General features: G+C 30.3%; 1 protein-coding gene across 1 annotated transcript; it reads right to left on the reverse strand.

The window, feature by feature from the left end:
* Positions 1–13,610: 13,610 nt before the first annotated feature.
* Positions 13,611–14,168, reverse strand: LOC129918172 (uncharacterized). The gene has a single exon (XM_055998547.1). It carries the CDS (start codon positions 14,116–14,118, stop codon positions 13,825–13,827), a length of 294 nt encoding a protein of 97 aa, XP_055854522.1. The 5' UTR covers positions 14,119–14,168; the 3' UTR covers positions 13,611–13,824.
* Between the last annotated feature and the right edge of the window lie 13,646 nt (positions 14,169–27,814).

Below are 27,814 nucleotides of genomic sequence, written 5' to 3' on the forward strand. Positions count from 1 at the left end.
TTTTTGCCATATTTGTTTCATAATCATGACCAATTGAAGTTTTTGTAGTCAAAAATTTGTCAAAAATTTATAAAAAGTCCCGATTTTAGAACGAAAAAACTTTTGAAATAAAAAAAAATATTTTTTGAACCCTTAATAACTAACGAAACATGCTATAGAATTATTTTCTTGATTTCTCGTAAACGACGATACCATGGTCCGTCTGTCTGTCTGTATAAGGAGCTCCAGCCTAAACGATTGACTTCAAATTTGATATATAGTATTTTTTGGAGACTCTCCAAAGGGATTTTTGGAATTAATTTTTTTCGACCCAAAATAATGGTATCTGTCATATAAAAATTTCGGAAAAATTTAATTTCTTGAAAACAGTTCCAACGATTTTGTGAAAAAATCAGATATTAGTTTTTAGGCAAGGTTGTTCTTTTGATAAAAAAAATTTTTTTCGAAAATCATTATTAACGGTACCTGCCATAGAACCGTTTTTTTTTTTTCAAATCTGATTTCCTATAAACTACTTATTCGATTTCAACGAATTTAATAAAGAAGTACTTATTTATTTTAATAGGAATTCAAAATAAAATTTTGAACAAAATAATTTTTAGATTTTAAAAAAAATTTTGAAATTTTTATATGCAAAATCAAATTTTCGAAAACGGGATACTGAATTTTTTGGTTTAAGATATTGACTAGTGATTTCAACAAAATGCCATACCAATTTTGTTTTAAAACTTTTTTTCCAAAAAATTATTTATAAAAAATTAGTTTTTTTAAAAAACGGCTCTAACAATTTTGAAATTTTTTTTTTCTAAAAATGCAGCTTAATATATCAAATAAAACTGCATACTTGTTTGTGGGGCAATTTGATTTCAAATGTTGTTTTATTGTCTTGATAAACAATTTTATGTTTTTTGTATTTATTTATTTTTTTATATATACCTACATTTCCCAAATTTTTTATAAAAAGTCTTGAAAATTTAAGCAACTTCAACTCTAAGAGCAAGTTCGTGCATTTTATTTTCTACGAGAATTAGAATAAAAAAAGTAAAAACCATTTATAAAAAAGTACACACTGTTAAAAAAGTACACTTTGAATGGAACACCCTATTTTCAATAATTGTACGTGCCCATACGCAGAAATGGATATCAACTAAATCAGAATTGGCAATGATTTGACGGAATAGATAAAATCGCTAATCGACAGACATTATTTTTGCTAGAAGATAAGAAAAGTTAGGAACGCATTAACCATTAAAGTGACGGAAAAGCAACCAAATTTTTCACTTAATAAAAAATGAGGAAAATGCATAAAATATTTTTCTTTTATTTTTATATTTTTTAATGTGGATTCCAAAATATGCAATAATTGCTATTGCGATACAAACGTAGGTGTAATTGTCGAACTGATAAAATTTATTGCGCTTACAAAAAATGTTCTCACCTTAAAGATATTGCCATTTTTTTTAATCTAACATCGAAGTTGGGTATCTATCACAATCCAACAATAAAAACACAAACAACAGCAAAATTTTAGTTTTCAGCCGTAAAGCTATTTATTTTTTTGATTGATTTTGTCTTTTTTTACAAAACTTCTTACAGCTATGTTAGTATAAAATTAAATAACTTTATTTTGGGAATTTTCAATTAACAATGGGGAGGGCCATGATGATGGTGTGGTGGGCCATGATGGTGATGATCATGGTGTACAGGACCGTGATGTCCGGGTCCATGGTGAACAGGGCCATGGTGAACGGGACCATGATGTACGGGACCGTGGTGATCATGATGGTGATGTGGTGGTCCGTGATGATGTGGAGGACCGTGATGGTGTTCATGTCCATGGTGTGGGGGACCGCATCTGCATGGTCCAACGCAACTTCCGTGGCAATGTCCGTGTGATGCCATTTTAAATAGATTTTCTTTAACTACTGCGTTCCAAAATGTTTCTCCTATCGAATATCGAAGCTCAAAAGCCAATGCCAAACTGAATGAAAATAAAAGAAATTCTTGCTATTTAAACAAAAATCCTCTGCGACTCACAAATCACAATCTCAAGTAATCAATTGGGTTGGCTAATCTTGTATCGCATTGTTGTTGTTCAGTGTAAAATTAAAGCTTTCAAACCATGAATCAAATGTTTGTTTTTAAAACAAACAAATACACTATGTGGATGAGAAATGGGTATTGTTTTGTTGGTGAGATTGGAATACATTTGTGGTGATTCCTTACAGTTTTTGGATTTTTTAATTAAACTTCAGTTTTTGTTAAATCAATTTTTTGCACACGGACCAATGCTTTTTTAAACTTTGTGTGTTTTTTCGTAAGTGTTTTAAATTTTCTTGTAATAAAAAATCAGAAAACTATTTAAGTTTTTTTTTTAACTTTGGTTTTTGAAACTTTTTAGCATGCCATGTTATTTGAACATAGTATACAAACATGTTAATGAAATTTGAAAAAAAAAAAATGGTCGAGCTGTTTTTGAGAGCTCTAGAAAAAAGTGTAATAAATGTGTAAAAGGTACTTACCCACTAAAAAAATGGATTTCGATTTCGATTGTTTGTGAAGAAATAAAAGGATTTTTTTAAAATTTATTTGGAGGTGATTGATATGAAAAGTTATGGTTTTTTTTTCAAAAAAGTTAAATGAGTTAGGGTTTGAAATTATGATAAATGAAATAATATAGAAATTGAAGCAAATAACTAAATGCACACTCAATACAATAAACCATTGTTATGAATTTTTTTTAATAACATTTTTAAGAAGGTAAGTTTCTCGAGCTACACCCTAAACTACTAAAGCTATTTTTTCCAAACTTGGTAGTTAGAAATTTAGGGAGAAATTGAAATTTTTTTTAGGACCAAAACTAACGGTACCTTCCGTTATATAAATATAACCCGATTTCAAAGAAAATTTGTATGCAAAATCGTGATATTAAAGTTTTACAAAATGTTCAAAAACCATATTTTTGGATTTTTGAAAAATATTTTGAAAAATCAAATTTTTGAAAAATTTAAATTTAAAAATTTTGTTTTTAAGTGTTATCACATTATTTCTTCAAATTGGAATACAGAGCTTTTTTTTGAAAAATTTTGGAAAAAATTATTTTTTTAAAAACGGCTCTAACGATTTTCAATTTTATTTTCTAAAAATTCCTTTCTATAAAAGAAATCATATAGCATACTTCGTTTTTTTGGTCAAATTTATGAAATGCAGTGAATTATTAATTACAGATTTTGCTTTTTTTTTACATTATCAAAATGCTTTAAAAAAATCAAATTATAATTTTCCCTAATTTTTTTTTCATAAAAATCATTAAGATAAGAGCTACTTTTTACATGGGAGCAAGTAAGTGCAACCCAGTCGTGCATTGTTTTTTTTTTTTTACAACCGAACGAGCGGCTTGTTTGGCGTTGGACGCGGACTCAACTGCGATCGGCTGGAGGTCGCAATTTTTGTCAAAAAAAAAAAATAAAATAAAATAAATAAAAAAACGAAATTGTAGTTCTGAACAGGTTTCATTTCAATAAATTTATTGATATTTATCACCTAAAAACAGATACATAATGTAAAAAAAACAAATGCCATGTCCTAAATTTTGGACTTTTACTATCGATAGGTATCTCGATAACAGCAAAAAAGTTACAAAAAGCTAAAAAAAAATTATTTTCAAATTTTCGTATAGTAAAACCCGCTAACCTAACCTTACCTTAGCGGGTTTCGGTTAAGTGACGCTTAAGTGAAAGAGGAACTGTGAAATTTTGCCGTTTCTCTTAATCGGGTTTAACTGTATCTCATCGGATAGCCGAGATATTGTCAAAAAAACAATTTTATTCTTTTTCTCAAAATGGCGGAAAACGCTCATAGGAAATCTTAATCAAAAACTTCAAGTTAAGCTTTTCTAAGCACCCCCTACAAAATATAAAAAAAATTATCTTTCTCGGTTCATTTGCATTTCCAAATGTATGAATAGATAAAAATGCTTTCAAACTGAAGTACAAGTACCTTATGTGCTAATCGACAGACTTATTTTTTTGCTTGAAAATAAGAAAATTTATAGGAACGCAGTAACCATTAATGTGACGGAAAAGTAACCAAATTGTTCTCTTATTAAAAAATGAGGAAAATGCATCTTTCTTTTATTTCTACATTTTTATATTTGGATTCCAAAAAATGCAATTGCTGTTGTGATATCCGAAGAATTGTACAAACTCATAAAATTTATTGCGCTTGCAAAAAATGTTCTCACCTCTAAGGTATTGCCATTTTTTTTTTATTTTTTTTTTTGAGTAAACCTCGAAGTTGGGTAATCGATAACAAAAAAAAAAATCCAACAATAAAAACACAAACAACAGTAAAATTTTCGTTTTTAGCCTTAAAGCTATTTATTTTTTATTGATTTTGTCTTTTTTATAAAACTTCTTACAGCTATTTTAGTATAAAACTTAAACTATGTACTTTATTTTGGAATTTTTAATTAAAATTTCGATGACGGATGTTTATATGGATTTTCACCACCTTGGTGGGGCAATAACTACAATTCCTGCACCTCCATGGTGAGGTGGGCCATGATGGTGAGGTCCATGATGATGTGGTCCGTGATGATGGTGTGGAGGGCCATGATGATGGTGATGGTGGTGATGATCATGGACTGGGCTATGATGATGTCCAGGGCCGTGATGTCCATGGTGACCGGGACCATGATGTCCGGGACCGTGATGATGTCCATGATCATGATGGTGTCCAGGACCGTGATGTGGTGGTCCGTGATGATGTGGAGGACCGTGATGGTGTCCATGTCCATGGTGTGGGGGACCGCATCTGCATGGTCCAACGCAACTTCCGTGGCAATGTCCGTGTGGTGCCATTTTAAATAAAATTTCTTTAATTACTGCGTTCCAAAATGTATCTCCTCCCGAATATCGAAGCTCAAAAGCCAAAGCCAAACTGAATAAAAATACATCGAAATTCTTGCTATTTAAACAAAAAATCCGCCGCGACTCACAAATCACAATCTCAATTAATGAATTGCGTCGGCTTCTCTATTATCGCATTTGTTCAGTTGTAAAATTAAAGCTTTCAAATCATGAATCATGGTTTGTTTTTAAAACAAACAAACAAATACACTTTGTGGATGAGAAATGGGTGTTGTTTTGTTGGTGAGAATGAAATACATTTGTGGTGATTCCCCGGCAGATAATAAAGGCAATTGTTTGTTTAGAAAATCTATACAAACTGGTGAGATACGATTGTAAACGTTTTCGGCGGCCGGCGCGTAACGTGACTTGCTTTTTTAGTCTGTTTGATTATAATAATTCAAGTTCAATCTTGCAATTATTTCGTCATGAATGAAAAAATTAAATAAGTAGATGAAAGTTCGTTAAAATGAGAGAAAATAAAAAATGTCATTGTACTTGTGTATAGGGTGTTCCTCAAAAGTTATGATTCTAACGACCCTATTAATAATTTTATCTAAATAGCTTTTTTGGATGGGAGGCGTATTTAGACTTTTTTAGTAAAAGTGCGATGCAAAACTAAAATTCTGTACAAAAATATTCTTACATAGATAATAATTACCTACCTATCTTAGGAATTTTGCAAACTGTTTCTACTGATTAAATGTTCAGATAATGAACTGGTTTGCTATTAAAGTTGAACTTACAATAAAGGGAACTAAAAGTTTTTAATTAGTTAGGCATTAACAAAATATGATAAGATAAAGTTAGAATATATTTATTTTGATGTAAAAATCAAATAAAAAATCAAGTTTGAAAAAGATAAGTATACACATTTGCGTAGTGCAGGTCATAAAAATCGATTACAATACGCCTACAAATTAAGTACGGAGTAAAGCTAAAATTAAAATTTATCAAATAAAAAAAATATGCAGGATTTGTAAATTGAAAAAAGTAAAAGAAAATTAAAAAAAAAAAATGTGATTGATACGTTGGAAATACAAAAGAAATAAGATAAATTAGAGAAACTCAGTGCTCGGAAGTGCCTTCCTTCCTAATTGAAAAAAGTAATTTTAATATGGTTGCTAACCTTATTTTGGAGTTATGTATATAGGCATTCTATCATAATCCAAACAAACACAGATTTATGAAATTGTTCAGTTATTTGATTTTACCAATGTTAAAGAACGTTTCTTCAACACTTTAGTGCTCGCAAGTGGTCGTACAGAAGAGTAGGCCGATTTTTTTTTTTCGAATAATAAAAAGTAATATGTACATATTTTGGAAAAGTTGCGAATGGTAAAGACTTTGAAGGAAAATCAACTCATATTTTCGCGCATCCACTCAGAACTTTGAAAAAAAAAAAAATTATAAAAATGCTATTTTTACAACAAAAAAAAAATGACCACCCTAACATCTTATTTTTAGTAAATTAGCTTTAATTAAAAGGTACCTATTTTTCAAAAAATAAAATTTACCACCCTAGCTTCTTATTTTTTGAATATATGTAAAGCTTTAGAAAAATAGAAAAATTAATTGTTGACTTTGGTTAGGGACTTCCGGTCACTCATTAGTTTCGAAATTTGTCAAAATAAGGCAAACATCCTATTTTTACGATATTATTTTTCCTTTGTATACACTATTTGGTAAATTATTATTTTTACCAAATAAGAAGTAAAAATGAAGTTGGCACAATCAGTGAAAGTCATGAATTGGCCGAAGAAAAAGATTTAAAACTATTTTGGTCAAGAACGTTTTGACTATTTATCATACACTTTGCCGCACAGTGAAGCCTTTGGTGCTTTGTGGCGTAGTGGTTCCAAAGTGACGAACAGAATGAGCTATTATACTGTATAATCTTCTTTTTTCGAAACTGTATATAAGCTAGAAATTTAGCTGGACTGATGTCAAAAAGATGTTCGAAAATTAAATTTGAAAAAAAAGCCCAAAAAGTGCAAAAGTAGTAAAATACACTCTTAGACGTTATATTATGATATTTTTTAATTTTTTTACTTGCGATAAAGGAACTATAGGGCAAGTTTAGGATTCGTAAAAAAAATCGAGCTGGAGATAACAATTTTACATGCCATTACGATGATGGAGAATGCCAAAAAAGTGAGTCTGTCTGTCTGTCTGTCTGTCTGTCTGTCTGTCTGTAAGAACCTCGAGCTACAGCCTAAACTACTCAAGCGGTTTTTTGGATTTATAAATTTCCCATAAACGACAAAACAGATTTCGACCAAATTTTTAATACAGAAACTTTTAAACAATCATTATTTAAAAAAATTTTAAATTTTTCAAAAAATACATTTTTAGATTTTTAAAAAATATTTCAAAATTTTTTTTTGAAAAATCAATTTTTTGGAAACGAGTTGGTAAAAAATTTTGAAATTTTGTTTTTATGTGTAAATTAATTATTTATTCAAAATTGCATATCAACTTTTTTTTTGAAAAATGTTAGAAAATTTTTATATATAAAACTGGTTTTTTTTTTTTTTTAAACGGCTCTAACGATTTTCGAAAATTTTTTTCTAAAAATTCCTTTTTATATTAGAAATAATATACTTAGTTTTTTGTAAAAGATCATTTAAAACGGTATTTAATTATTTATAAAAACATATTTTATTTTATTTTTTTTTTCACCACTAACGAAATTCCGTGAAAATATCACTTTTGAAAATTTCCCTTATTTTGTTCAACGAAAAACTTTAACATTAGAATAACTTTTACCATAAGAGCACGTACGTGCGACCCCAGTCGTGCAATTTATTTTTTAAGTTTTTGATATCTTCTTCTCTATCTATTTTCATCAGGAAGAATGTGCTAAAAAGCCAGAGTGTGTAGGTTGGGTCGAGACAAGAAAAAAAATCGTATGGGAGGGGGGGTCTATTCGCCCTCGTTTAGAGGGGAGGGGCAATTAAAAAAAAATAATTGACATAAACAAATATTAAAAATCTACGGTTACATCTACAATAATGTGCTATATCTTTTTGGTAAAACCAAAAACCTCGTATTTTACAAAATTTTTAAATAAAACCATTATATGGCGAAGTTTTTAAAAAATTAGTTTTCAAAATCAAAATTTTGAGAAAAAAAAAATTGGAAAACAAAATTTTTCATTCATTTATTTGTTACATAAACGGTTTTTTGATTTGACGGACCGTTTTCGATCTTTAGGCAAAAAATTTTTTTTTACTTTCTCGTACTAACCTTTCTTTAGATATCTCACTCCATATATTTGGAAGAATTTTTTTTTAAAATGCATTTTTTTCGGCAATTGGTTAACTTGATTTTTTCCGAAAATTTGTTTTACCTAAATGCATAGGCTGTGCACTGGCAACTCATATAAGTAAACCAAAACTTGTTTCGAAACTTTAGAAACAATTTTGTTCATGAAAAATTCACTTAAGAACTTAAACATGAGCACTAGAACTGAAAGAAACTGATTAGCTAGATACTCATCAATCAATTTAATACTGATAAGTTTGTCATAAGTTGTTTTAATAATAACCTTCGGAGAGAACAAACTCGTAGCAGATTTTGTTGAAGAAAACATTAATCAGTTTGCGAAATGCTTTACCTATAATTGTCTTATGGTATTTTACGTGTAGGTTATAGTTTTTAATGAATTTAGAAATGCGAAATGAATTTTTAAAATTTTTTTTTTCGTAATTTAGGGAGACCAAGACTGTTTTGTTATAATTCTTCTAATTTTGGTACCCTAATGATATAATTAATCCCGTATGTTGCTCCTTCTCTTCTTGTCCAGTGATTTATTGCAGATGGCCACAGGTACGACTATATATAGCTATGTATAGTTTGTCGTTATTTATACCTACATCTGCATCCTGCATAAGGAATTCTGCAGATATTTTCTATTCTTTTGTTATTCCGTGTATAGTCTGTATCTCTTTGTGTGTGGTGTGGAGAGTTTCCATGCACAGAAACGTGACTGCCAAAGTTGCCTTTGTTTGGTTGCACCAACATACGTGACTAGTTCACCACCATGCATATGAAAATCTGGGAATCGTGTGAGAGAAGTGAAGAGGACCAAACAAAAGCCCTGTTTCTTCCCATAGGATTAATATTTGCCATTGGATACTCGGAATAATAAAAAAGGGAGGAAGTAGCTATGTTTGTAGTTTTTTTTGTTTTCAATTCCACAATTTGCCATGCCAGCGCATAGTAATTCCAATTGACATAACCATTGTAACTTCCGATTGGAGTAACATAATAATAAAAAAAAAAAAAATAATGTTTACAACTACAGTAAGTACTTCATTGACTGGCAAAAACTACCAACTACCAATTCTGTGTTTCCCTAAAATACTGTTTATATTTATTTGGCTCATAATTTAAATTAAATTTAAATATTGCTGAGGCGATGCGTAATGGACAGAGCGCGAGCAAGTGCAAATGTTTGTCCTCGAACTTCATAAATAAAAATACAATTCGGTTCACTTAATTAGACGCAGTATGAAATAATGATTGATTCAATGGAAATGGAATAAAATACACGACTGGATCGTTCGTAGTTGCTGTAATGGGAAAAGTTGCTTAGAATATTAAAGCTTTAAAAAAAGCTTTCAATTCAAATTAAACGGCTCCAGCAATATTCAAAAAAAAAATTAAAAACAATTTGTATACTTTTTTACATTTCTTATAAATGTAATAAGAAATGTAAAAAAAATTATTAAAAGTTTTTTAATTTTTTTTTTTTGAAAATTGTTGGAAAAAATTAAAACATAATAATACCAACCATCTCAATACAAAGTACCTAAGCTAAAGATATAGATTTTACATAATTCCGTGTAGATGTTTTGTAGAAAAAAAAATTAAATAATTTTTTAATCCAATCATAATTTACAAGAAAAAACCAAAAAATTACTTTTTTTCTTTTCTCATTTTTTTATATCAAAAGCTTACAGAAAAATTATATCATTAAAAAGCTTAAAATTTCTTCTAAAGAGTAAAACTACATTTAAGCCTATACTGCCCATAATTTCGTAAAGGCCCTAACTACAAAAATTTCGATTTTGATTTGTTTGCATATTTGGAGTTAGGGCATTGTCTCTGATTTATCCTCATTTATTTTTTTAGCCTAGGTCTTCAAATACGTCAGAAAATTCAAAATGTACTTTTGATTTTTTTCATTTTTATAAGCAAATTGCGATATTAGATTTACTGTTTCTCTCTATTACTCAGAAGTGAGAAAAATGTAGTTAGGGCTCTTACGAGATTATGGGCAGTATACGTTACGTAAAAAAAAAATAAATATTAGGCTAATGATTATGTCGAAAAAAAGAGGGCAATAAGGAACTAAGACGTTCAAGGGTTTTTATTGCAGGAATTGTTCAATGGGTCATAAAAAAAACATAAAACCGCGTAGTGCTATTAAATGAGAGGGTGGAAACTGAAGATAGGGGTGCAAAAGCCCCCTTTTTGGGATTTTCAGTATATCTCGTAAACGAATCAAAATTTTGAGATATTGCCCTTATAACACTTTTTATAGAGAATTAAATTTTTTATAAAAATAATGTTTTTTAAAAATTGATAAAAAAATTTCCTTACCAAAACAGTCAAAACAATCATAAAAAAATATCAATTCTTGGTTGCGAAGTTAATATAATAAAAAAATATAGGTTCAAATGGCCATACTTCGGCTAGCTTTCAATGAAAAAAAAATAATAAGACACAACCAAAAATGTAAAAAACTCAAAAAATCTTTTTTTGGTATTTTTTTTATGATTGTTTTGACTGTTTTGGTGAGGAAATTTTTTTTATCAATTTTTAAAAAACATTATTTTTATAGGAAATTTAGTTCTCTAAAAAAAGTGTTAAGGGCAATATCTCAAAATTTTGATTAGTTTACGAGATATAATGAAAATCCCAAAAAGGGGGCTTTTGCACCCTTATCTTCAGTTTCCACCCTCTCATTTAATAGCACTCCGCTGTTTTATGTTTTTTTATGACCCATTGAACAATTCCTGCAATAAAAACCCGTGAACGTCTTAGTTCCTTTCTTAAAGACATAATCAATAGCCTATATTTTATTTGTCATGAAAAAAGCAAATCAAACTTTTGTTTTCTTCCATCACATATAAATGCATTTTTTATATGACAACCTATGATAAATTTTATATCATATGAAAGGTTATTATTTCAGCTCAATATATTTACCTTACTCATGTCTGAACGGCATCTACAAAAAGAGTTTTAATTTTTTTAATACAATCAATTTTAATTAAAAAAAAAAAATACAAAACAGAAAAATCAAACTTAACAACTTAAAATACATTTTATATCATCTTAATTTTAGTGTCATCTGCAAAAGAGCTGCAATTTAAAGAGCCAACCATGTCAAAATTTCATATTGAGATTACGGTACTTCCTACCAGCGATGCCAGATTGAAGGATTTTTCCCGCTTTTCGGGATTGTAAAAAGGGAAAAAGGCAAAACCAGCCCAGACCATACCAATACTTCTTTTTAAACATTTAAAATCCAAATTCATCATAATATAACAAATTGAACAAAACCCTTATTGCATTTTTCGAAAAGAGCTCATATGAAATAATTTCGCAAATTATCTCATTTCGAATGCAGCGCTTTTGAAAAAAATTCAGAGATTTTTTTTAGCTTTTTATTTTTTCTTGTGTCAACTCAAACTAGACTCTTTAGATTTTTTGAGAGAGATTTTAAAATGAGCGCATGATGAGAATATTAAAGCATATTTTTAAAATCAATACAAATTTTGAATGAATATACATAAATTACGAAAATATCTTATTTAGGGCCAATATATTCACTCTCCATTATATTTTAAGGCTCCATTAAAAATTAGAAAACTGTCAAATCGAATACAAATTTTAAAATTTCCGGTGACTTTAAATTTAATGGAGTGTGAATAAATTGGGCCTTAAAGGTTTAATAGCCTTTCCTCGATTAAAAGTGAAGATGATTAACCAGCTAAAAACACTTGAAAATGATTTTAAAAAATCGATTAAATAGGAAACGCTCTTCGACTAATAGAGGTAGCAAGTAGCAAATTTTGAGTGCTCTCGTGGTATATCAAAAAATCACAATTATTTTAAGATAGATCTTTATTCTGTTCAACCAAATTTTTGTGCATGCATCGGTTTGCCATGTCTGATTTTTATCTAGGAGTTAAATTTTTTTTTAGAATGAATAATTTAAAAATAATATCTCAAAGCTAAAGATTAATTTTACCGTGTATATAATCAAGTGACACCTACTGTATAATATTATATCCGCCAGACGCCATCGCTACACCCAGTATGTTTACTCTCGAAAATGTTTTCAAAGCGCATCATTTCGCTATGGAAAGTTGGAAAGTTTGCAAACGGGTGGAAAGCACTATGGGGTGGGTCACGAAATCAACACTTAATAAAAGTGGCAGCACATGGTACATGATGGGAATTGGTACACAATAATTTGACATTTCTTAGCGTAAAATTTGATACACAACAGAAAAGAGGAGCGCAATTTGTATACCTAGTGTTTTTGAATGTTTATCAAATGCTAACTTAAAAAACATAGGAGTGAATTTCAGCTATCGTCGAAATTTATGTTTACAATGTTGTTTTATGTTGGTACACACTCTCTCGCTCTCTATGCACTCTCATGGGGTTTGCCTTCTGTCTGTGCGTGTTCTGGCACTAATTGGTAGATTTTTTTTCTAGGATAATATTGCTTTTGTGATCAATGAGTTTGGAAAAGGGTTAAAAAATTATTAATTTAAAATTATTTGAACAAAAAATTTAGAGTTTTTTGGTGTGTATGTTGTGAGGCAAATATGGAGAGTTTGTAATGAATAATTTGTTTGTATTATAACTATATAAATAGAGTCATTTAAAATTTTTGTAATTGGTACGCCATTATTGATAGTTCAAATACCACAGCTATTTTGACGGAGTAATTTGAAGTAGGTAAAATTTAAAGAAAATTAAAAAAAAAAATAAGTTGCACGACTGGGATCGCACGTACTTGTTCTTATGGTAAAAAATTTCTCTAATTTTAAAGGTTTTTATTGAACCAAATTAGTGAAAATTTGATATTTTTGAGTAATTTCATAAGTAGCTAGTGAAAAAAAAAAATTAAATATGTTTTTATAATTGACTAATCACCGGTTTTAAATGATCTTTTACACAAACCTAGTATGCCATTTGAATATTCTTGTATAAAAAAAAATTTCGAAAATCGTTAGAGCCGTTTTTTTTTTAACTAATTTTCTAACATTTTTCAAAAAAAAAAAGTTGGTATGCCATTTTGAAGAAATAATTAATTTACATATAATAAAAAAAAGGAAATTTCAAAATTTTTCATCAACCCGTTTTCAAAAAATTGATTTTCTAAAAATGTGTTGTTTTGAAAATTTTGTAAAATTTTAATTTTATTTTTACCTTAACGCTTTTCTATAAAATTGTATATTTTCGTTAAAATCGGGTTAATCTTGTACGAGATATTCAGAAACCAAAAAAAAAAAAAAACAGTCATATGACAGGTACCGTTAATATTAAAAGTTGGCACCGAAAAGTATGCTTTTATATAAGAAAAATTTAATACAAAATAAATTTTAGGGTATTTTATTCAAATCTATCAATCCATCGAATTTTATCATTCCTTATCATAAAGGTGTTAATTATATTTTCGTAAGAGTGTTGGTTACTTAATTGCGTTGGCTGATAAATTGCTCACTGCACAAATTTTAATTTAATTTAAAAACATTTTTATAGTTTTATTTGTTTGAAATAATTTAAATCACAGTTTATTTTTTAACAATATTAATTTACTGGTCAAGTCTTAAGACAATAATATGAACAATATGATAAACTTAAACACTTTACCACTTAAAATTTACCACCTGTATGAATAAGGTGGAGGTTGTTGTTGAGGTTGATTGTTGACCACAACTACGGTTGCTGGAGGTGGTGGTGGTGGACGTGGTCGACTTCCAAAGAGGTCAATTTCAATAAACGGGCGAGGTGGTGGCGGTGGACGAGGTCGACCTCCAAAGAGGTCAATTTCAATCAATGGACGAGATGGTGGTGGTGGACGAGCAGCTATTATATCGACTTCGACAATTGGTCTTCCATGGTGATGATGACGATGATTGTATTCTGAAGGTCTTCCCCAGCCTGGAGGTGGCATTTTACTTTAAACGAAATAAAATTTCTACGACAACTGTGTATGGACCGAAATCGAACCGAAAAGTGTTTACTTAGCAATTCATATTATTTTCCCTTATATAGGTTTGCAAAAAAGCTATACCTATTTTATTTGTTTCATGTGAACCACAAATTTGAATTGTTGAAGTTCCATCAAAGTGGGATTATTATTTTTGAGATAGTAAGAAATGCAAAATCACAGGTAAAACAAAATTTATGTGTGTGGTTGGTATATAGTCAAAGACCAAATTTATTGGTTTAGGGAAGAAATCAATCAAAACAGAAATGAATCACGCTTTGTGTTATCAAAGAGAAAGGTAATTAAGACGTATATTTTACAAACTTATACCGAACAGTAGAATACTGGAACAAAAAAAACTTTTTAAATTTTATACTAAATTCTTCGGGTTTGTGTAAAAAATATAAGTTTTGAGTAAACAAATGTTATCGGTGTCACCTGTCTAGGTAAGACACACTTTGTATGAATGTTTTTTATCTATAAAATCAATTTTTTATTTTTTTAGGTAGGTATTCCCTATAAAAAAATAAATGATGTTCATGCACAGGTAAAATATAAATAAAAAAAACTTCTGAGTCAGTTTAGAAAATAAAAAAAAAATTCTATGGTAATATACCTAAAATATTCTCACAACTTCAAAATAAAAGTTTGGTTTGCCACATTCAAGAATTAAAAATATCTACATCTTTTTAATAAAAATTTGAAAACAAGAAAATTTGTTTTTTTTTTTTTTTAATCCAAAATATTTCTTTTTATAAACTTTTCAAATTTTCACTCGTTCTTTACAATTATAGCAATTTCCAGATGTGCGTTTTTTGGCTTTGCACGACCCCGGTTGGTTTCGAGCTCAACAGGTGGATCTTTTAAAAACTTATTTATTTTTGTCCAAACCATGTAATAATTTTATAAATTAATAAATTAATACCTTAATAAAAATATATATAAAAATGAATAAAATTAAAAAAAAAAAATGTATTTATTATTTATTTATTAAATTGGTTCAAAAACTAACATGATAAACAATTTATAGAAAAATTGTCAATATAAATATTAATTATAAAAATTACCACGAAACCTCCAATTTTTACAAATACACTGGACACTGTAAACAGTTCTGACATAAAAGAGTGGTTCCAATAGAAGTTGATGGAAGATGGAACTTCTTCTGCCTTTGGGATAATTTTTAGAATACCTACTTACAATAATTTTCAGTAGTTCCCTGGTATCTTTTTTGTTTGGCGATGATTGGAATTTTATAATTTTTTCTGCTACAGTTTTGCCATTTGATGTTCAAAACTTTTCAATGACCAATTTCTGCTATGAACAAAACATCATCATCATTCCATCATATATATTTTTTTTATTATTTTTCCCCAGTAAAGTCTTATTTATGTTTAATTATAAAGTATGTAAGCGGGGAAAAAGACATGTATGTAATGACTAAACCCCTAGTCCTAGACAAATGGTTTATACCTTTTTGAAAAGGGTGTTTAATATAGAATAGAACCTCATCAAAAATATTTACATTTAAGCTATATCTAAAACAAATGGCCCAATATGTCAACATATACCTATTTCAAACAGGGGCGTATACAGGTTTGCTTCTTGGGAGGGGTCATGCCAATTTTTTTTTTTTTTTTTCAAAAGTTTTGATAGCAGGCATAAACCTGAAAATGGGCTTTTTGAATTATTAAACATTAAAATTTGTGCGTCTTGCATTTCGAATCGAAAAGTTCCGAATGTAGTTCTAAAAATAACCAAACAAAAACGGTATGAGATTCGTTTAAGTTTAGCGTTAAGCCTTAAAGCCTAGAACGCTGCTGATGTGAAACGAAATTTTTCGTCGGTCTCCACGAGGACAACGAAATGGTTGCGAAATCTGGACCGAAAAATACTCAAAAATTGCAAAACATAAATGAAAAAAAAGCAAACACGCATCGCAGAAAGACATGCAATGACAAAATGAACAACAAAAACAAACAAAAAAACTCAAAATGTCATTTTTCCACACACAATGAATGTCCCCGGCAATTGTTTGTGTGCGAAAAAGAAGTTTAGACTTTCAATTTCGTTGTGCCGAACAGCGTATTACAGAACGAAAAGTTGAACGAAATTTTTGGTTTACCATTTCGTTGTTTCATTTTTGTATGGGATTTTTCGTTTCTTATCAGCAGCGTACTAGGCTTTAATTTTGACTAAATGAGGCTATCCTTTCCTAAAAATAAAATGTACTGTACGAGTACTTCGATTGAATAATTTGCCTTAAAACAACTGTTCATTGTTTTCCGCTAGCCCAGAAAGTTAAAATAAAAATCGTTTTTACTTAATAACAGTTTTAACTTTTGAATTAAAAGTCTTCCTAACCTCAGGCAAACGAATCGCAACTCAAGTAGCACACTGGTGTATAAATTGGTGTAAATTCATTAATTTTGGTGTAAAATTGAGGAAATTGAAAAAATATGGTGTATTTCTCAAAATTAGTGGTAAAAAAATTATACCACTGTCTTTTCTGTAAAAAATTTCAACATTTTTTTAAGATTCCGTGCAAAAAATACACCGATATTCAGTTGTTTTTATAATATACCATTAATGGTGTATAAAATTATTCGATTCTGAAATCAACCAAAACGGTACATTTTGTAAACTCTCTTTGGTGTAGAAAGCACACCTTGTGGACATAAAATTCACCAGAATGCATAAGTAGGAGACGACATATTTTTCAATGGCCGCCATTTAAAAAAAGTAGACAGCAATTAATTAGTTTTCTATAATAGTATATTTATCGACCTAATTATCCCGCAATTTGGTTTTTTCTATGCGGTTTATTATATTATAAAAGAACTCTTCTAAAAAAAATGTAAAAACAACAAAAAAAATAAAATTTTTGAAAAACTGATTTTTAAAATCGAACAAAAAAATCATTAATTCACTGATATTTTTGAGGCGCTCGATTTTTAGAGGGGGTAGTATGTAAAATTAGTAGACAGAATGTGTTTCGTTTTAAAATTAGGCAAACAAATTCATATTTAACCATTAGTTTCTTATGGCAATATTATGAAAGTGAATAAAAATTCATTTACATTTATTTCATAACAAATGGTGTGAATTAGAATTCATCACACTGTTTGAGGTAAAAAATAAACTTTGGTTCAAATTTTAAATCAGAATAATTTAAATGGTGTATTTTATCCGTAGATTTATTGTGTACCTATTCTTCAATTTCAAAGGGATAATTTTCACCAAAAACCAGATCATTTAATATACCACTAGCGCCATTTATACACCAAAATCGGTATATTTTTTTAACCACCGGAGTTTATTATATACGAGAAAATGGTGTATTTTTTATATTCAAAATGCATATCACGAAAGTGCAAAAAATACACCAAATATTTTGGTGTATTTTAGACTTTTGTGCTACTTGAGAAAGTTTAAAAAAAAAATTGCATTTGAAAATATAATTTTTTTAAAATTTTGTTTTAAAATTGTACGGGAATTTAAAATACCTCTATTAAAATAGTAAAGATAAAAAAAAATTATTTTGGATATTTTGGAATTCGTCCGTTTTCAGGTATTAATCAGCGGTTTACAATATAAAAAACATTCAGTTGTATTTATTAGATAAAGCCCTGCTTTTTCAATCGTCAGATAGACTATCAGAAAACTTTTATTCCTAGGAATAAGCTCTAACTTAGGTTTATCTAACTATTCAAAAAATTAGCCCTAAGTGATATTTAATAATAATATTTAAATTGCCTTAGATAATGTTGCTTATATTGCTTCTATAATTGGCTGGCCATTGATGATTAACAAATCGATAGTTGTTTCAAAAAATGCAACAGATCTAGCAAATTCAGTATGTACAAAATACTGTTATATTCTGTAAGCAAACAAAATTCACAAAATTTTATCAGACGAATGTATTGAACTGGAACATTGCAAAAAACTAAAAAGATTTGAGAAATGATATCCTTCTTTAACATTTTGCCGATGATGAATTTTATCAACAGAATTGACCTCCACACAGCAAGGCCACAGAAAGCTTCCCTATTTAAAACATATTTTATTAACTTCATCATATAAAAAAATAGAAGATATGGCTGCTTCTTTTATTTGCTGGTAAGCAGTGTCTTGCCCTTAAGATATTATTTTTGTGTACCTACTAGATTCAATTTCTTTTAAAAAGCTTTGAATATAATACTTATCCGGATTTTGTTTCCATACAAAACTCTATAGCTCAACTTATATTATCGAACGAATCAAAATAATCCTAAACCAGCATAGCGTTCGCTAAAAATATGACCACATCCCCAAAATATGGTAAAATAGCTAGTTTGTTTGAATACCAAAAATTTTGTTTACTTTTAATTTTCGTTCATGTTCTAAAACTTCAACATTTTGAAAATAATCTTACTAAAGATATTTCAGTATCACTTAACAAATTCTTTTTTAAGTTCTGAGTTCTTGGGGGGGGTCATGACCCCGTGACCCCCCCCCTTGTATACGCCGTTGATTTCAAATGAGAAAAAACTTCAACCTTTTTGGGGTTCCATCTAGCGTCAAAATAAAAATCTGAAAATTATTATTATTTAGAAAGAGTTTTTGTACTTAGAAACTTGATTCTCAAAAAAAAAAACCTAAATAACGAAAGCCCTAGTGTCCACGTATAGTAATATTTTTTTTTTACATTTTAAGTAAATACAAAAAATGAAAATTTTTCAAATTTACGTGATTATTGTAAAAGCCGCGACAGTTCGAATTAAAATATCGAATGATAAATTTTTTTTTTGTAAAGTTTAAATTATTTATATTATATTATAACCTAAAAACTCCGCACGCATTTTCTTTAAAATTTATTTTGTTGGTATCATTACCTCTTTGTTCAATGAACCTAATGTGCTTTTTCATTCATTCATAAAAATAGAGATGAATTTTGCGGAAAAATAAAATTTATAAAAATTGATTTGATTTATTAATTTTTCTTTATAAAAACAAAAACATCAATATTATTCCCGCCAAATTGCTTCTTTTTCATTCAAAGCCCACAACAATGACGTTGCATTTTCTTTATAAAAATCTTCTTTATAAGAATCTTCATTCTCAACTAAGTTATACCAATAATTCTATATTATATACATATTTGTAAAAATAAAAGCAAAATTGTGTCAACAACTAAAGATAATCCCCACAAATATTCTCCCAAAAGAAATCACTTTATTCTATTCCCATTTCAAAGGTCTTATTCATTTAGAGATAAAACTACACACATTATTTTGCCATCAAAAAAGATGAACGCACAAAAAAAACAAAATGAAAACATAATCTTTCAATGTAATCCTCTCAATTTGTATATAAAAGGCTTTCAAGGCCTGCTAACACGCGCCCGCACTTTACCTTACCTAAAACCTATCACCAAAGTGATGGTAAAGCTATGGCCAAAAGTGAAAGGGCTGTGTCTTTCTTCATGAAAAAAAAAAAAAAAAAATATGAAAAAAACAAAAACAAATCCACAGCATCTTTCTTAATAGTAAACAGCCGAACTTAAGCCGACATAATCCCAACTTTATGGACTTTTATTTCATAAAGCAAAATGTATCTATAAAATATTAGGTATACAAAGCCCTATACATTTCTGATGGGTGGCTCGCCTCTCGCCACAGATGGAAACTTATGTTTTATGGATCTTAGGAGGTTGTAATTATTTAATTTACAAGATAATCAAAAACACGTATAACAACCCCAAAAAAATACAGTTTTCAAATACTTATGCATGGGTTTTCCTATAAACCTACCTCTGGGGAAGGTCTTATATTCGATATAGGTACCTAACCTATTTTTATCGCCCATAAATTCTTTTGGAATTCTATAAGAATTATTATTGGCGAAATTGACAAAATTAGACTGCAACTCTGCATCAGCACTAGCATCAGTTAAAGACGACTTTATTATTCCACCATCGTCGTTTGCAAAGTCATGGGACGGTAATGGTTGTAGCTGAAGCTTGCAGGAAAGGCCTAGACACGTCATAAATAGGCGGGCGTGGATATGAGCACAAGAAGAAAAATACAAAAAAATAATTCAACATTCACCCTTCTCACCCTTGACTCGCGCTCACTCGCTACAACCACCCTAATGCACATAATTTTTTTGCCATTTAGTACTTCGAGCACCCCCTTGTCCCCTGTGGACAGAAAAAATAGTATACTTCAGAAAAATCAGAAATATCCGTTTTTGCTTCATTGCGGATTCCAGGCACAACACGTAACCAGGAAGGACATTTTCGTTTCGCCCAGTTCTATACATACACTTTTGGGTTCGGTTGGTTGGATTGGGTTTGAGCTCTGCTCAGTGCCGGATTAGCCTCAAGGCAAACTAGGCAGCTGCCTAGGGGCCCCACTTCAGCTAGGGGCCCCTCGCCCCGACTACGAACAAACAAAATTTCTTGGAGTTGTACCTTTAATAAAAAACAGCATTACATTTGTATCAGTAAAAATAAGAAAAAAGAAGAATAAAAAAACGTTTGCAAATCATTAAACATTAGCCCCGTTTCATTGGAGGTGGTAGTTTACTCATGAGTTGATCTAGTACTATAATTACCACATGATCTTCTACTTCTACCACTGATCTTCTATTTTTTTTTTTTTTTTTATAATGAGCGCGCACTAAAGAGGTTTTGGGTTCCCTTAATATACATGTGTTTATAATGAATTATGACTCCCATCCCATCCTGAAGGGCCCAACCCAGCGATGCCAGATTGAGGGATTTTTTCCTGTTTTTTTTTCGGTATTTTTGATTAGGGAAAATGGAAAATCAACCCAGAACAGTCACACAGAGAAAAATAGACCACATAAAATAGAACAAAAACAATAAGATTTCTCTATGGTTTTCATCCAAGAAGGAAACCTTATTAAAACTATCGGGTTTTCCTTATTGTTTTAAAATCTGCAAAAAAATAAAAAAACGATGACCAGGCTGGGAATCGAACTGGAGACTTCAAATCATTAGTCGCCCACCTTACCACCTGAACCAACCTGCCATGAAAATATTGATCGCGATTTTTGTTCTAGTGCTAAGTTGCAAAAAAAATCAACTTTTCAGTCAAATTTTAATAAGATTTTCTCTATAAAAATAATAAGAAATCTCCTTAAAAAAACCTTATTAATCGTTGATTTTAATAAGATTTCCTTATGAAATGTATGGACGGTAAAACAATATGGCAATCTGTTAGTTTTTAGCGGGTCATATTTTTCTCTGTGCAGCTCAAAATATATCACGTTTAAATACCAAGACAAATACTGGTCTATTCGAATATTATTCCAACGACATCGAACCAGAGTTTAGTAACGAGATGGTGCCATTAAAGCTCTTCATGTTGCAATCAGATAATATGTCAGAAAAATCTGAGATTGTGCATGCAGAGAAGTTAGGAGTTAATATAGGCACCGTTACAAATTTATTCATAATGAACTACCCCAAATAAAAACATAACTTCGAAAACAACCAAAATGACGTTTTTTGGCATTTTCTAACGGTAATATTTCAAAAACGGATGCCAATAAAAAAATTTTGACTTCAGATTCGAGTTCAACACATCCATCACTACTAGGAAAGTATATTTTGGTTCTTGTGGCAAAAACCTTGTTGACCAGTGTTATCAATTAAAAAAAAAACTAAACCACCCACACGCGTTTTGAACGCTTTTCAAACGCGTTTTGGATGCGTTTTGGACGCGTTTCGGACGCGTTTCAGATGTGTTTTCCCAGCAAACGCAGAACTACAGAAAAAACCGGTGAAATATGTACGTAAAATAAGTACTTCTTTTCCACTGAAAAAAGATAGGAGCTCGGGAAAAAAATCAGTTATATACTTTCTGTATATAAGAATACGTGAAGCAGCTATCTCTTTTTTGCATGCAAGATGAAATAAATTTCCCCTCCATTAATAGTAGGTACAGACAAATGTACTTCAAAAGTGCATCAGCGAAGCACTTCTGGAATTGGTTCTGATGTACATTTTCCAGTACTTTTTTAACCTACAGAAAAAGCACTGAAACTTGTACTTTTAAAGTACTTATTTGGAGCACTTTCATGGATTTATATCCGTACTGCTAAAATCCATATTTTAATTTCATCTGAAAATAAAAAAATCTTCAAAACAAACAAACAATTCTTTTAAACTATTATTTAATATTTTATTGGAAAAACACAAAATAGTTTTTTTTTTTTGAAAACAAAATACATAAAAAAAAGATCCTTGGGCACGCGCCTGTGGCCTGGCCAGTTGAGAAAAGGAAAAAGAAAAAAATACTCTGCGTCTGCAGTCTGCACTTTGGTCATAGTTTTTGTATCTTGTTATGATTTTTTTTTTCTAAATGCTCAAGGCTGAAGCTGCTGTAAGCTCAGTCAATGATGTCTGGAATTGATCGCCACTAAAAGACAGAAAAATCAACAACTTTATAATTCATCAATTTTATAATCAGCATACCTTTATTTTCCAAATCAATTGGTGGTTGTTTTTGTATCATTTTTGTATTACTTTTTTTTCTAAATGCACAAGGCTAAGGCTGTGCATTTTGATGGTGGAAATAAATTTTTGTGGCGTGCCGAAGAATTTGTGTGGTAGATATTGTTTAGAGAAAATAGTTTTCACAAATAACAAATAGCGTTTCGGACGCGTTTTTGACGAATTTCGGACGCGTTTTGGGCGCGTTTTAGGCGCGTTTTGGGCGCGTTTCAGATGCGTTTTGGACGCGTTTCAGATGCGTTTCATGCGCGTTTTGGACGCGTTTTGGACGCGTTTCAGACGCGTTTTGGGATCGTTTCAGGCTTGTTTTAGGCGCGTTTCAGATGTATTTTGGACGCGTTTAGATGCGTTTCAAACGCGTTTCGGACGCGTTTCAGACGCGTTTCAGACTATAGATGGATAGTTCCGCAGCCAAATAGTTCCTGGAACTAGTTCCTCACTCGGAACTAGTTCCACTATTTCCCCAAAATTAATTTAAACAGTTCCATCGTTCAGACACAGCCACACACAATAGAAAGAAAGAAGAAGAGGAACAAGAAACAAAACGAATGCGAATATATCTCTGTCTCTGTTTGAAATACACAATACACACACGCATGTCATAGAATTCTCATCCAAAGCCAACACACATGGATGCGAACGAGTTGAGCGCCAAAAATTCACAAACCAAAACCACAACTACTTTCTTATGAATAATGCTCACGGACATGGAACTACATTAATAGTTCCAGTTCCAGGATCAGGAAAAAATATTCAAATTCAGACTATTTCTTATTTTGATGCATTTTATTGAAAAAAAAAACTTAAATTCTAGATAGTTCCGCGGAACTAGTTCCAGGAACTAGTAGGTAGATTAAGTTTGTGTCAACCGACATACGTTTTTCTGGCCCTTTAAAAGGTAGATGAAGTTTGTTTCAACTGACATTAGTTTTTCTGGTCGCTTTAAACGGCCATCAGGAAAAAATATTCAATATCATACTATTTCTTTTTTTGATGCATTTTCCTGAAAAAAACTAAAATTCTAGATAGTTCCGCGGAACTAGTTCCAGGAACTTGTTCCCACCGAAAAAAGAACCGTTCCATGTTCGTTCCGGCTTTGGAACTGTTTTGCGGATCTCTGTTTTGAGTAATTTGCCTTGTCTATAATAATAATAAAATCAAAATTGAAACTTTTTCTCATGATTTCTCTTTCCAGTTTTATAATGAAACCGTAATGCCGACTTATAACGAGTCGATTTTCGCCGTGCGGCGAAGCTTTTTGGCGTCAGTCGAGTCGTGTGAACGTAAGCCGCACGCGACTAAAGTGACAATCCCCATACTAGAGTCCTAGTCGACTTAAGCCGTGAGACATATCATGTGGTTAAAATCGACTCGTGAAAAGTCGGGATAGGTATACCTACTTATACCTTTTGAATCTAATATATTTTCTAATAACTTATCGTTAATAAAAATTATCTGTGAACCATCAAGTTGCTAAAATTTTTTTGTTGAGATATCACTACAATATTTATTATAGTTATTTCAAAACTTTTAGTTTACATTTATAAAATGACATGATAGGACACCAGATTATATCCGATTAGTCTCTAGTAAGTTACCTGCACAAATTTCTAACCAAACTTAAAAATAGCTTATGATATTGAAAAAGCATCGGAAAAGGGCCCAAGAATTATTTTGCCTAGAGGCCCATGACATGGTTAATCCGGCACTGGCTCTGCTGGGAAGCAAAAGCAAGGATGTGGAATTTCAAACATCCCAGAAAACATACTGCCATCCATGAGTTGGCAAGGACGAAGACGACGACGATGACTATAAGGGACTATAAGGCATAACAGCTGCCTACCAAATCATTCCAGCAGAGTCTCGAGTTCACTGCCAGCGAGAGAGTATAGAGAGTGTGACTTCGTCTGTCGGGCTGGAACTGGAGCTTTTTATCACAATCGCAAACATAGAATCCAAACGAGAGACATAACACAAAAAAAGAATGAACAAAAAAAAAAAAAAAACAATCGACAAACGAACTACCTACATTTATATCAACAAAAATGAACTACCGGATGGTGTGTCCTACGCCTGGAGCTATAAATAGGAGTTCCAGCTTGAGTTCGAGTTATAGGAGAAGCCAGCAATGCGCTAGCAAAGCAAACACTGACAGGAGGCAGACAAAACAATTTCAACGTGTCATTTTAATTCCTGATTTGCAGAAATAAATCCCCCAACCATACTCACTCATTCAAATGGTGGATAGGGTCGAGGTGGAATAGAGGATGGCAATCCTCTCCATTCCTTCAATTTCTTTATATTTTTTTTTGTTCAATGGCTGGGGTGTAATGGAAGTCAGCTGAATGCGAAATGATTTGTTCCGTTTTGTGTGAGAGTGAGAGAGCTTTGTGATTAAAGACGCGAAAGTTAATTGATTTACAATTCCCACCAACTAATTTGCATTATTACTACTGTGCGTGGAATGTCTTTTCGGTTTTCGTTAGTGAGGATATATTTTGAAAATTTGAAATTAAACATCAAAGGTCCTTGTTTTGTTGGGTAGGAAAAAAGCATTGACAGGATGTTTTTTTGATAAATTTTAAGCAGTTTAATTGGAATTGGATCAAGCGGTTTAGTATAATAAATTCATTAAGCAGAGGCTAATTTATATGTAATTTGGAATAATTTGGATTAGAATTTATTTTTTTTTTTTGTTCTCGAGCTGATTTGAGAATAATTGAATGGTTGGTAGGAATTGTTTGAATTTTGATACGATTTGTTCGTTTGATCTTAAAAATTTTTAGGTAATATGCTTGAAGTACATGTTCTTGGAAGGAAAAGAATTTGAGAAAAATTTGTGACTTTGACGAAAATCCTTTAATTAGTTTTTCCTTTCTATTGTTGGAAAAAAAATATTTTCTGTCTTTTAACTTTTTAGGGACAATTCCTTCGATTTATTTTCTGAAAGAAACTAGCTCATTTGCATCTGGCGTGTCAGCCAGCCTTAAATAAATCTTCGCTTACCCCACCACTAAAAATTGGGAACCTTGTATCAATTGCATTTCTGATTATTAAACTCTATTAAGGCGTTTATGAATCTGACCGTTTTCTAGCATTTTCGAAATGACTGATTCTGAAAAATAATCATTTCTCATTTTGAAGTCAAGTATACTTAAAGTCACCTTATGTGTGCTTCCAATCTTCATGGGGCAAATGTTGCTGTCAAGTATTTCGCGTACTGCGAACAGGAGAGTCAAAACGAAGACTTAAATGCAGAAGGCTGTAAATAGAATTTTAGCATCCACCTCAGTGCAATCCATACTTGATTGGAACTTATGTACTCAAAATTTGCATTCTGTTTTTATGTAGGTATGTTAGGGTGCTTCTTATGTGGTCGAAAAAAATTTATTTTCGATTTTTTAATGGGACACCCCTGCATTATGTTCTTTCACATAAGCATAGTGGTATTTTTTTTTCCGATTTTAATATTAAAATTTAGGGGTTGCTACCATTCACTAAAGATTTAAGTAAAAAAAAAAATGATCAGTTTCAAAAAAAATTGGTTTTCAATTATTTATCGTAGGGAAAACAATACAAAGTATGCGATTTTCAATCTTCTAATAAACAGTCAGTTAACTGTCTGACGAATAAAGATATTAAGCTCATAAACAATCAGATAAAAACATTGAATTTTTCAACCAAGAAAGATCACTCAGTAAGCTATTCTACAGAATAACAAAAAAAAAATGAGAAACTAAGAAATATTCAAAATTAAACGTAATTTTTATCCCGCTGTATTTTTATCAAAATTTCTTTCAAAAAATCTAAAGATTTAATAAAACTTATTTAATTCTGATTACAAATTTTAAAATTTTCTGAGAAAAAAAAAAAACAAAGTTTGCTGTGTTTTTCAAAACTTTGAATTGTGGTAGCGACCCCTAAAACGTGTTTAAACTGGACCAAATTTTACCCAATTTATATTTAAGGCATGAAGAACAAAATGAAAGGGTGTCCCATTAAAATTTCGAAAATTTATTTTTATAAAGCACCCTACCCACCATGTTTGTGTTTTTTTTTTTACAAATTCGGGGTAAATGTAAACAGCGGTTTAAAATTAAAAATTTCGTCTTTATCATATGGATAACGACTTGAAAAACGTTCAAGAAAGTATTTGACAAAAACTTTTTCAAATTCAAATAAAAGTTTTTGTTTTCTTCCTTTGATTCTTTATATAAGCTTCCAATATGCATCCTGAGCAGCTCTGAATGTCATATTTTTTTTTTTTTTTACATCAAAGACCGATTTTGCAACATCATCCTGGTATATTGTCTCTTTGAATAATAAGAAAATTTTATTAAAAATATAAAATGATCTTGATTTTGGGAAAAAAAAGTAGAGAAAATGTCAAAAAGGAGAGTATTTTTTTTTTAATTCTAGGTTTTTAAACAAAACGTTTTATATATTGTAGTACCTCTGAATTTTCTGAATTTTATAGCAATAAGAGGTAAAATTTTTGAAATTAGTTAGTAATTGACAAAGTTAAGAATATTTGCATTGGGTGAAGGTCTAAAAATTATTTTTGGTTTCAAACCAGATTTCAAGAGTCTTATGAAAACAAATTCAATGGCATATACTTCGTTTGGAAGTCGAAACCATTAAAAAAGATGTTGTTAAAACTTATATTACTTTAATTTTTTTTTAAATTTGCTTTTAAAAAAATCTTATGCATTTCTGAATGTGTAAGTTTTTGACAAAAAAAAATATTAATTTCAAATTTCAAATACATTGATAGTTTTACTTAATACGTTACATTTTTCACCTCAAGAAATATTCTATTTCGGCTGTAAGCAATCCATATTAAAAACTTCAAATGATATACTATAAAATCAGCAGATTGTCTATTAAAGTCAACTATATGATTTTATCGGGCGCTAGAAATGTTTCTACAAAAAAATGTTAAGTATACGCCATAGTGAACATTTTATTTTAACTTTTAAACAATTGATAAAGTTTTGGGTAGCCTTGGCAATATTAAATGAAGAAATTTAGAATGGCCTTCATTCAAAGTTATGATATAAAAAAAATCAAAACCTTATCCGTAAAATAGGATAAAAAAGGATAAAATGAACTTTGGAATTACTTTTTAAAGAAAAA

The sequence above is a fragment of the Episyrphus balteatus genome, chromosome 4, assembly GCF_945859705.1.
Source record: "Episyrphus balteatus chromosome 4, idEpiBalt1.1, whole genome shotgun sequence".
NCBI classification, from domain to species: Eukaryota; Metazoa; Arthropoda; class Insecta; order Diptera; family Syrphidae; genus Episyrphus; species Episyrphus balteatus.

What these genes read in the sequence shown, in the direction of transcription:
- LOC129918172 (XM_055998547.1), bottom strand. Translation starts at nt 14,118, where the DNA reads ATGCCACCTCCAGGCTGGGGAAGACCTTCAGAATACAATCATCGTCAT.